This window comes from Cebidichthys violaceus, unplaced genomic scaffold, assembly GCF_023349555.1.
Source record: "Cebidichthys violaceus isolate CVI_PGR_0920_01 unplaced genomic scaffold, fCebVio1.0.p SCAF_13, whole genome shotgun sequence".
NCBI lineage: Eukaryota > Metazoa > Chordata > Actinopteri > Perciformes > Stichaeidae > Cebidichthys > Cebidichthys violaceus.
Genome location: NW_027176296.1, coordinates 5,551,490 through 5,564,025, shown reverse-complemented (window position 1 = coordinate 5,564,025; position 12,536 = coordinate 5,551,490). Strand labels below are relative to the sequence as shown.

Genomic DNA, 12,536 nt, shown 5'->3' with positions numbered 1-12,536 from the left:
GAATACAGTGACCAGTGTTGATTGAATGAAGCCAATTCATCTTTTAGTTCCGCAGTCAGAGCAGAGCTACTTTCATGCTTTATTAAACTACAATCCTTATTAATTTCCAGTAGCAACAGCAACACTGATATTCTGAGTGTACATGTATGAGTGAGTCCTGTCTGTGGACGCAACCGCGTAAGATGCAGTCACGAAACTTTACAGGTGTGAAGTTGAGATCAAAATGAAGGCCAAAGTTCTAAGATGGGTGTGGTTGGAGCAAGGGGGGCCCATGGTCTCAATTGGCATTCTCAAATGCACTCCTGCTGTCTCATTGCCACACACATGATGCCCTTTCCTTCAGGTAAATGTATGTATCTCAACCTCACATCTCTATTCAGCTGTGTGAGATATTCATCCGATCAATTCTAAATCTCCTTGCTTTACATTACTCGAGCCCCTCCCCCAACCCCACCACCTCCACCAACACTGATCCCCACGGCCGACGCTACGCTGTCTGTGTCGGGCTTCTTTCACAGGAGGCCTGAACAGGCACTGCCGGGGGCTATACACATCCCTCAGGTGAGCCTTTCATTATGGATGATGTTTCTGCCAAATTATTTAGACCCTGAGCCCCAGCAACACCCCTGCCCCATAAAAAACCCCACACAAACAAAACGCACGCATGCACACAGACACACGGACTCCAAAGCCCACTGCAATCCCCCCCCCCCATCCCTCCCTCTTTCTTCGCTGTACCAGAAACACCACTAACACAAACATTAATCCTGCCTGATCACCTCAGTGTGTTTGTGCTTCTGCTTAGCAGTTCATTAGTCCCTCTTTCTTTGTTGAGAGAAGGTAAAGAAGTATGACCCCTGTGTATTACAGTTGGATGGAGGGAGGGGTAGCTAAGGATGAGGAAAATATTCATCATATGTATGCCACTGGTGCTGCTCTCAGTGCCATAGAGGGGCCAGGTTGAGCGTAGCTACCTTGACATCATTGGCCTCAGTAATGTAGGATGTTAAAATAGGTTTGGTCAAGTGTCTGTGTGTGTGTGTGTGTGTGTGTGTGTTTGTGTGTGTGTGTGTGTGTGTGAGTGTGTGTGTATTCCTTAGAGGCCATTTGCTGCAGACTTGTTAGGTAAGAGACAGAGATGACAGTCTCCTGGCAATGTCTGACCTCGGCTTAGAGAGTGGAGAGCAGCTTTGGGAGCTGATAACATACACACACTCTCACACACACTCACACACACTCACGCACACACACACACACACACACACACACACACACACACACACACACACACACACACACACATCAATGTACCCCATCTCTTCATCCCTTAACTTATTTGGCTATATAGCCCTCCACTTCCCTCCGCTCCCAAATCCCCTGCTCCCTCTCTCTTCCCAGCCTCGGCTCCCTCCCACCTGTCCATCCCAAATGCTTCATGGTACCTGCCCAATTTCTACTCTCTTCCACTTCATCATCCTCCTATCTCCTTCTTCATCCTTTCTCCCCTCCTCACTTGACCCCCAACTCCCTCATTTCCATTCTCACCCACCAAAGCTCAATCGAAGAAAAAAAAAAATCCCATTTCCCCAAAAAATCTCACATTGTTGCTTTTTCCTACATACTTATGCTAAATAAAATGGCTTTATTAATTTTCTTAAAATGTTGCATACCTGAAAGGGATAGTGTTTTAAAGTGGTGTTATGTGAGGTAGCAAAGTAATGTATTGCTGTGGACAGGGGCAGCAGCCAAACGTAATTTATTCTTCTAAAAGAAAGACCCACCTGAAAAATCTGAACACTTTATCTAGAATATTTTCCGACATGGACCTGAACAAAAAGTGAAACTTATTTATACTGTTTTTCTCAACGAAGATAGCGTTGATAAGTTTCACTTTTAGTGCAGTTCCCTGTCAGAAATGGCTGCCTGTAAGATAAAGGAGTGAAAATATTCAAAATATAGCGTCCACTTCAAAGGATAGATTTTTTTTTTTTTAGGTTGGCCTTTTTTTATGTGGTTAAAATGTCTTGCTGCTGCCATTGTCCACAACAGCTCCTGTGCCAGTACTCCTGACCTACATTTGGTTATACACTGAACTCCATTTCAAAACACCCAAACTATCCCTTTAATTATGCATAGTTTATAATTTATTGCTTATAATATTCAAATTGATGCTTATTCTACAACTTCTGCACCCATTGTTCAACACTAGAGAGCGACAGCTGAATTACAAAAATGTAAACTCTTGACATTAATTTTGAGCATGTATTTATAATTGCTTTGCATATAAGGGAACTTAAATTGTATAGTTGTGTATAAAAGCTTGCCTTCTCCCTATCTGTGTTGGAAGAGCAACATACTTCCCCTATTTCCTTCTTTCCTCACTTTCTCCTTGTCCCTTCCAGACAACTAGTCCCTTCCTGCCCCACCTCCTTTCCTCCTTCCTTCCTTCCTTCCTACTTTCCACACTCTCCCTCTTTCCACTTTCTTACTTCTGTTTCCTTTCTCTCTCATCCTTCCTGCCTCTCTCTATCACTGTGATCATCATCCACCACTCAGGAGCAGCAACTTTAATGGGGGCAGGAACAATTACCCAGGACCCTTTTACCGTATCTCCACCTCAAATCTTTCCACTTCAGGGCTTTCATAGACTCACCCAGGCTGAATAGGACCAGGAACTTGAGGCAGACGAACTCCCGTTGGTCCATCTGCAGAGAACGTAGCTTGGCCACCAGCTCCTGGGCGTGGCTCAACAGGTTGTTGAGGGTGGCTCCCGCCTGTGACGCAATCACTGCATAGTCCACCTGGAATAAGCAGGGAGAGAAAATTATGGATTAAAGGTACTCTCTGGAGTTTTTCTTGATGAATTGAATGTCCAGATAGCTTGTCAGCAACTTGTTGGGTAGCAAGGATAGCCAGCTAAATGGATAAATCAACATGGTTAGATCAGTGGAGGATGGTGACTAAAAAATTGGGAGAAGAGGAGGAAAACCCACCCATGGTGTCATGTTAATTTACATTATTGGCTACTTATCTCTACTTTCTTATGTTCAATGAAAAATTAGGCAGTAAAACAATGGCTCTCACATACAATACATTGGTAGAGATGGAATTTTGAAATCATCATTGGACCAATGTCAATATTGTATTCTGGTTGTTGATTTGTTAGGGAGGACATGGAGCATCAGTTTTACATATCATTAAATTATTTATCATACTGACACTTAGTAATGGTTTATTTCAACCAATTACTCTTTAAAAATGAAGAGGATGAGCAACCTCCTCTGGTTTAGATACAGCAGACTTAATAGATATTAGCTTCCATTTCTTTGGGATTCTTATGCCCATTCGAGGATTATTTCAATCAATAAAAATATATCTAAAACCCCAATACGCAAAAATGATTGATAACTATGCAACTGTACCCTGAACACATCAGCACCATGAACATAATGTAATGATTTTTTCATCCCTGTACCTGCTCTCCTGCACTCTCAACACAGAGTCAGAAGCTTTGGTCTGTCTGTCAGAGCATGAGTCAGAGATGTGTCAAAAAAGCAGCTGCAGGCAGTAGGTTTTCTCAGTTTAACAGTTTTTTTATGACAACATGCTGTAGGCAGAGAGCATGGGAGTTCACCTCCATCTGACTAGACCTGCCAGACTTGACTTATCTCTCTGTTCTCTGTTACACAGCAAAACAAAAACATGCATGCTGAGAAATGACAAAACAAGATAGATAGATAGATAGATAGATAGATAGATAGATAGATAGATAGATAGATAGATAGATAGATTACCCATAAACACATTTTTCTTGGGTCCAACCCATCTGTCCAAACACACACGCGCGCACGCACAGTCCTTTCTGCAGCCGCAGCACATTTGTCTGGGAGGCAAGTCCTTAGCTGCCACTCAAAGTAAGCAAGACCATATTAAATTTTTATATTTATTGACAATTCATTACCATAATTGACTGTGCTAGGGTTTCCTGGGGAAGGTAGATGTTGGCGTGTGCAGTTCCTAAAGCTCAGGGAGGAAGAGGGTCCCTGTGAGCCTCCATTTGCAATTAAAAACATGCTCAGATTTGGAATTAATTTATTGTGTAAAGAGAATGATTGGAGCATGTTTCTCATCTGTGAAGCAGGTAAGAGTCAAAGGAAAGTAAATGTTTACAATACATAATGTTTTACTCTCTTCTCCTATCCTGCTTTTCTTATTTTTCTCTTATACTACACAACTGTACCTCCTCTCTCGATTTATCCTTAACTCCTTTGTCTCTCTCTTTCCTCCTTCCCTCCTTCGAGACGGTTAAGAGTTATGACTCTTAATGAAAAGCAGACACTGCCCCCCTTCCAAGATGTCAATCAATTTACATAAAATCAACTGTGCATGAAATAACTTCATTGAAGGATTGGACTGTTGATGGTGATGCCTTGGGTTATTGCCTTCTAGCCTCAAGTAAAAAGAGAGAAGGAAAAAAAATGCTATAATGTCACTATAGCAGACTTAGCACTAACCCTGGTGACCTGTGCATCAGTCAATCAATCAATACTACTTTATTATCCCTCCTGGAGAGACATAGAGAGTAAATATATGAATAAACCTTCAAATCTTAACCCATCATGAATACAATAAACAGCCTTAGCAGAACATTAAAGAGGAATATGGAAGGTGAGCTTGGTTTGATGGGTAGAGGGCTTTGATGTGTGTGGAAGACAGGGATGGAAAATGTACCTAGTTTGAAAGCACAGAAATCTAGTATTGGCCTAGAAACTTCTGTTTTTGCATTTTTTCTTCATTTGAATTCCATCTACACCAGGAGCGTAGTGCTATCAAAATATCAGGATTTTCATATATACCGAAAACTGGCTGCCAAGCTGTGAGGCCTTGCTTAATCATTCAACAGTTCAGTCCAATCTTTGTCATTTCATGTTTGCACACATTTATATGTTTGATGATGTGACAGGATAAAGAACAAGCCTCTTTTCTTCCAACCACAACCAAAAAAAAACCACTCATGGCCATTGCTCACTGCTGTTGGTGACATGACCGCATAAAGCAGTTGAGAGAAAGACGGAAAATAAGAAAAAAGACAAAAATTACCAAGTGAAGAACTTGAAGACGAAAGAAAAAGAGGACAGAGGCTGAATGACAGGCTACAACAGTAAATTTGCTGGCACCATGGATTTCCTTTCAAGTAGCATTTGACTGGCGAGAGCAAAGAAGAGGCTTGATTCAAAGCAAAAGGGGAGAAAGATCTGTCCAAATTTCCATTTTAACAAATCGTCTGTCTTAAAGAGTTTTCTGAAAAGACCTGACGATATCTGCCAACCCGAGGACATTTAAGTTGTTCCCAACACAAACTTTATCATTACAGACCAGTGTGGCCAATGAACGGCGCAGTATGTTGGCCCAAACAGTCAGGTGTGTGTGTGTGTGTGTGTGTGTGTGTGTGTGTGTGGCATTTGCTTTGGGTAATGCCGCTACTGTGTTCTAAATATCCCTGGTGTTATCGCTGTGCTGTCACCCCTGGCCAGGCAGAGAATAATAGGAAATAATGAACTGTTTCAGAGCCTCACACACACACACACACACACACCCCCCCAACACCAGCTGTTCATTAACCACGGTATGCAAACGAAACTGCCGTCCTGTGCCTCCCCTGATTATCAGGCCCTCCTCCTCCTCCTCCTCCTTCTCCTTACTGCTCTGGTCTCTTCAAACTGCCCTCATCATCTCCTTCTTTCTCCCTTCTTTTCCCCTACCACCTTTCACTTCTCCTCCTGTCCTCTCTAGTCTGCCCTTCCTTATGCCAGCACCTCCTTATCTTCTTCACTTCTTCCTTAATACCATTGTATTTTTCTCTCCTTCTCATTCCGCACATCTTTTCTTCCTTTGCTTTTCTCAACAGACCTCTTCATCTCTTTCCTCTCTGCTGTGTTCTTTCATTGTCATTCCTCCATCTCTTCACTCATTTTCTCCTCTTCACTCCCCATCTTTTCTGTTCCATCGATACTTCTCCTTCTCTTTGGCTTTTCCTACTTCCTTTTCTTTGTGTTTTCTCTTCACCTATTTGTGTGCGTATTGGCCTGATGTACATGCCAAGTACACACTTCTACTACCATTAACCACGCTTTGTACTACTCAACTCTAGAAGTACTAATGATTATTTACCACAACCAGTTATTCTTCAGCTAATCTAAAAATCTACCCCCCCAACCCTGTCTTCATTCAGAATCACGGAACTAAAGCAGGACTTCCCTGTATACAGTGCACTTGCCTTGCTTCAATATTTATACCAGCATCTATTGTTGTAAAACATTTTGTTGAAGAGCAATGTTTTGAAGAGCCAGCCAATCTATAATTTATGACTTCTCCTCTCACTGACAGCCATGCCACTGGTCAGAGGCATATTCATGATGAGCGGTCTTATGTCTTTGTGTGTGCATGAGATTATGAAAATCACTGAATGCTGAAGGAGTCTTCCCTGCCTGCTCAGGGTTTGTGTGTTTACTGTTTGACAGTATGTTGTGTGTGTGTGTGTGTGTGTGTGTGTGTGTGTGTGTGTGTGTGTGTGTGTGTGTATGAAGTGAAACAGAATCACAGTATCCTGAGGCTTTGAGGACCTCGATTTGGGCCTCAGGCATCAGCTCCCACCAAGTTCCTTAAGGGCCCCAGTAAAACAAAATAACATACTTAGCCACATTCTTTATCTGTCCGCCCACTCACTATGCTGCACCATGCGTAACCGAGTGCTTTATTTATGCGCTAGCAGAGTCTTTATGCACTTAGAAAAAAATGCTAAATTGATTATTCTAGTGACATTAGTATATATCTATAAAGCATTATCTATTTTTAATGAAGCGGGGACTCCTGTGCGCCTGAGTGATCAATAAGGCTTTAAGGGAAATGTTGAGGTGTTGCAGGATCCCCTGAGGAGCAAGTGAAGCATGGTTGGCAGGGCTTTGAAAGAAAGGGGAAGGGGTGGAGGTAGCTGGAAGTTTCCAGGGTGGGTTTAAACCAACTCACCTGCTGGCCAGTGACCAATAGGATGGAGCCCTCCTTGGCATGCATCACCTGCCGGAAGACGTGGTCGAGGATGAGTAGTTCGCTCCAGCAGTTCTGCAGCAGCTTCATCTGGTCGTCCACCTGGTTAAAAACAACAAACGCATCAGTTGTTGCATCAGTACTTGACTCGATGAGAAAACAAACCAGAGGAGATCAACATGAGGAGCATTGAACTTTACAAAAGTGAACTAAAACGGTCTCTAAAAAGCTATCCGGGCATTGTGGCATCATCTACCATCTCTACATGTCCGTTGATCGATTGTATTTCGCTCACACAGGAAAAATCAAGTATCCCACCCTCAAAACAAAAGGTCGAGGCACTGTGTCAGCCTCAGCAACTTGTAAATATCGCAGGCAGCTGTTTGCAAGGTAAGAACCTTGCACAAAGCTCAAAAGTCCCCTGTACACACTCCAAAGTCTTCTCATCACTCAGTTAAGCACTTTGCTCTGTGCCCGATTTCACAATTTTGCCAGGTTTATCTGTTTGCCCATTGCCAGCAGTTTCTGAGTGATTCCACAGATGATAATGATTAAGTAGCCTTTTTTTTTTTTTCTCCTCCTGAATGCCAGCCGCTGGCTCCCAGGGACCTGCCAGGTGAGCTTGGGAAGCTGAGGTGGTGCTGTACACCAAAACAACCCCCTCCATTGTAACCGTTAGTCTCTTCCCATGCCTGGCAGTGTTAATCATTACTCTGCATAGCCAGACTCAGACAAAAAAAGGCCACATTGAGAAGGAAGGAATGAGGAAAATGTATGAGAGGCTCTTTCTTTCTCCTCACCCAGACCCCCCTTTTTTCTGTCAACAAACATTGTCCTCTGTGTGGTATCATTGGGAATAATGTGTCTTTCTGGGCACACCGCGGTTTCGTGGTGATGTGAATTACTTTGTTGCTTTGAGTCTGTGAGAACTGTCTGTGACTTTCATCACCAATGTCAACCACAACTCGTCGGGTGAAGAATGTGGATCGATGTTAAAACTTTGCGACACGGGCAGGTGTGGCATGAACACTGCTGAAAGGAATTTCTTTTTGTGCTGTCTGCAAATTGCACAAGGGTCCGTTTGTTGAAATCTACAATGACCTTATAAGAAAAACAACTTTATTACCTTGTGTGACGGTGGCTGTGTCTGAAGTCTATTGCTTGTTGATTAGGATTGTTATGACTGGTGATTGGGGCTGGTGTCAAACAGTGTGTGTTTACTTTTCAGGCAGACAAAACAATAGCTGTGCATTAACATTGATCTGGCACACACTGTTGGAGGGCAGAGCTGCCAGACTATTGTTTTTAACTACAGCTGCCATTTAGTTGCTGTACTGGCTCTGATGTAGGTAACCCTTCAGATCATCAGGGTTCATCTGGAGCAGCACCAAAGTTCCATCATGCCGTTATCATGCTTTCTACACTTAAATGAACCGTTTACAAAATGTAATGAATAAAAAGCAAATTGCAGCAAAAAATAAATCCCAAAAGTACCCAATCTTTGAATGCTATTTCTCTTTTGTCAGTGAAAGTCAAGTGACAAAATGCAACAATGCTTCTGTGACCTTTTCTAAAAAATGTTGAAGGACTCTCTTTGTCTCCCTCCTCCTCCCTCCTATACATCAATTTTTTTGTACTCACACTGAAGGCGTCTCAAGCACAGGATGGGGAAATTCAAATGCCTTCATTAAAACCATCAGAGAGCAAGAAATACAGTCAAAGGAGGGACTTCTCTATGTGCCCCACTTCTCTTTTTTTTTCGTTTCTCCATATACCCTGTAACAGCGTGTGTGTGTGTGTGTGTGTGTGTGTGTGTGTATGGACGGATGGGTACATGTAAGGCCCAGGCTCTTCAAAGGACCCCCCCTGCATGTCAGCAGTGCTGGCAAGTGTCGGGGTCCTCATCAAAGGGCTGTCCTCACTCTGCCAGCCTGGAAGCTCTTCTCTGACAAGAGGCCTGGGTCATCAAAGGGGGCCAGCTCAGAGGGGATGACGGCGGGTGATAGCAGCCTAGACGAGGGCTGGGGACACCCGCCTGGAAATGGTGAACTGGTGACAGACCGACAGGCGGGAGGGTGGACCAGGGGTTGGGGTTCAGTTCGCTGACCTTTTTAAGTGCCAGCGACACGAGCTGTTTCCCTGACAAGCTCTTCCTTTGCTCTGTCAAATGAGCAACGTTCATGGCGCCTGATCTTACAAGATGTGCTGCCTGCTCTCTCAGATAATATGAACTTTCTGACATGGAGCTGACAAGCGCTTCGTATTGTGTTTTTATGCAAGCAAGTCCTGAGTACTATTTCAAGGCACTCAATACAGTCCAACACTGGCTGATTGCATTCCCGAATGTGATGTATTCTCAATATGACACAAAGTTCAAATGAGCAGTTTGTTGAGCTCACCAGCAGCAATAAAACAGCTGATTTATTTAGTCAGTTCATTCTTATCTCACCGCGTCGTCATGGAAAGTTTAGATAACTGCTAATTTACTGTTTCCAGTAATGTCAACTGAGTAGGAAACAAACTTGTTGTGTTGTTAATCCCTGAGGGTTTCTCACTTCCCCATTTCAGTGATAAACATTGTGCTTGTTAACACTGCAATCACTGTCTGCTAACAATCAATCCTGAAATAAGATCATTCAATGCTAAATGCTTTGACTCAGTGTTTTTGAAAATTTCTCTCTGGACATCAAAATAGCAATATGGAAAGTCAGGATCAGCAGGTACGTTTGGTGGATAAGCTTATTTCAGTTCAACTTCTAAGAAGATATATTTATTTTTTATTTTAGCTGAAGTATCTTGGGAACGTCACTTTTGGATTATTTGAAAAATATAAAACCACATATTTTGTTTGATAATATAATTTGATATACTTCGCACTGTATCTGCAACTCGCCATAGGACAGAGATGTTACACATGCTTAGTAACATTCTTTTCCCCCAGCACAATGGTTGCCTCTACACACAAACTAAACCAGCATTACCGTTATTCCTTAAATGCATCCTATTTATTTGGTCTGTCTCTCTCTCTCTCTCTCTCTCTCTCTCTCTCTCTCTCTCTCTCTCTCTCTCTCTCTCTCTCTCTATATATATATATATATATATATATATATATATATATATATATATATATATATATATATATATATATATATATATATATATATATATATATATATATATATATATATATATATATACATATACACACACACACACACACACACTTCTATATGTCACCAAATTACCCCAAAACTGAAAGCGTCAACTTCTCCTTTCTGCGGTTCTCATTTGTTTTGTTCAAAGAAATTACATTTGTTAAAGGAGCAGCAACTAGAGGCTTTTAGTCTTGTCCTATGACAAATCTTTACTCTGAAATAGTCTATAAATGTTAGCTGGCCTTGACACATTATCATTTTGTGGTTAAAAAACATAATTTTGCATTTGGTGTCAAATGTACCATTTGAGTTAAACAGTGTAAATTCAAAGTGGAATGTTTGGCAACATAGGTGAAGGAGTTTTTTTTACTTTTGCTTCCATTTGGACAATCCCAAGTCTCTACCTGTCCTTGGATGGAGCAAAACTCAGTACAAGGATTTAGCTTCTAAGGTTCACGCTGATGCAGAAAACACGCTCCCCAGAAAACTGGCTTCAAAATCCACATTTAAGGCGTTTCAAGGTGTGATCTATTTAATATTTTAATATCATGACCAGTGTTTGGTTAAAGAATTGCGAGAAATTCCAAGCAGGAACTTATACTTGCTGCAGCCAGCAATGAAAAATACATATCCTCCAAGAAACCAATTTAACACCTTTATGATCGTTCAGGCGAATGGGATCAATGCCAGGATCAATCGCTTAGCCCATAGCTTTTGTTCAAAACCACTGGCTGAGATTAATGGGATTTTCCAGAGAGAGAGAGGTAGAAAAAGAAAGAGCGTGGGTGAGAGGGGGAATGAAAGTGCCAGACAGGGAATGAGAGAATGAGAAAAGACTTGGGGGAAATTGAGAAAATAAAACATAGTGATTAAGAGCAGATATTCCCTCCATTTCTGTGTAAATGTAAATTAATTGGAAATGGAGCATTCAGATGCTCGCTGACTAAAGTAATGTTTATTCATAGCCCCCTGCTAAGAGTAGAGCAATTATCATGGTGTGTTGAGTCAAAACAGGCCAATGTAGTAGAATCTTTTCCCCCCTTTCTTGTGGCCGGGTTTTGGTCTAGTGCCACGAGCATTGTTAAGCTGCGTACGGTACGGCAGGCTTTAACGAGAGTACACAGCTGGATCTGGTTTTAATAAGTAGTTCCATTTTTGATGTGGCCTAATGAACAGATTAATGGAATCTCCTTCTGTGGAGCCTTAATGAATGGAGAGAATCATGCTATTTTTTTAAGACAGGGGGGGAGAGCGCGCGCACACACACACACACACACACACACACACACACACACACACACACACACACACACACACAGAAACCATGAGTTTATCTGCCTCAAACGACTTGTACATAAACAATAGCTGTGCTTCTATCTTTCCGTCTCTCTGCTGGACAAGAATCAATGCTGTCTCGAAATACTACAGGTGAGGTTTGAAGCTGACATCAATGCTTGTGCATCTCTAGCAGCCGCCCTTTGGTGCAGTCCTGTCTTGGCATCTGTTCGCCTTGAGCCAAACAGGTCCTGTATTCACCTGGGAACAGGCATTAATTCACCTAGAACAGCGGCTGTTGTTCTCAGAGCGTTTCGAACACTTAATTATGCTGAACTTGAATGTACTGTAGCTCATTTTTTGTTCATAGTTTGGTAATTTAATTGAAAAGAGTCTCAGTGTGTGGTTTCATTGCCAACAATAGGATTTTCTTCAACTAATTGGTCATCAATGTATCACAAATCATGGAGTGGTTGATACTTTTTTCCTAGCACATGCTACCCTGCTACCATGAGTCTGTTTATTTCTGGATTACCCTTCCTATTGTCTTAACAAAGACCAAATTGCATGGAAGGCACAAAAAAAAACAGGTCTCTATTGACTCATGACACAACAAATGCCTCTTGAATCCTACCTCAAATCATTTGTGGCAGCCATAACTTTGAAAAGCCACAAATAGAGTTGCATCCATTGGAAAAAAACCAACAGAGTGAGTGACAAAATCCCCAGGGTGTTCCAGCTATGTGACCTGCTGGTAGGGAGAGGTGAGCTTTGGGTGTCCATGTTCCGAACTATGTCTGGCTTTTCTCTACACACTGCAGAAGCGGATGAAAATAAAATCATTATCCCTCCCCCTCACTTCTCCAAACCAACTCTTGTTTGTCATGGCATACAGTTTGTGTGGGCCTCGATCCTACGGCTGGCGGGGTGATAAGAATGCTGGGAAAATGAGCAGGTGGCAGGTGGCGCTGCTAGTCTAGGGGGAGGGGGTCAGGGGAGAGGAATGATAATAATAGAGATAATATAGTGAGCAACTATAGCTTCAGTCAAACTGACTGTCAG

At 42.2% G+C, this 12,536-nt stretch overlaps 1 protein-coding gene across 1 annotated transcript in view; it reads right to left on the bottom strand.

Annotated features, from left to right (window-relative positions):
- Nucleotides 1–1,108: 1,108 nt before the first annotated feature.
- nr5a2 (nuclear receptor subfamily 5, group A, member 2) overlaps nt 1,109–12,536 on the bottom strand; it is a 43,742-nt gene continuing 32,314 nt past the window's right edge. Inside the window, exons 5-6 of the mRNA XM_068707500.1 lie at nt 7,027–7,146; nt 1,109–2,801 (exon numbers count right to left, since the gene is read on the bottom strand). Coding sequence (XP_068563601.1) covers nt 2,568–2,801; nt 7,027–7,146 — 354 coding nt within the window. The 3' untranslated portion in view covers nt 1,109–2,567. The remainder of the gene's footprint in view (nt 2,802–7,026; nt 7,147–12,536) is intronic.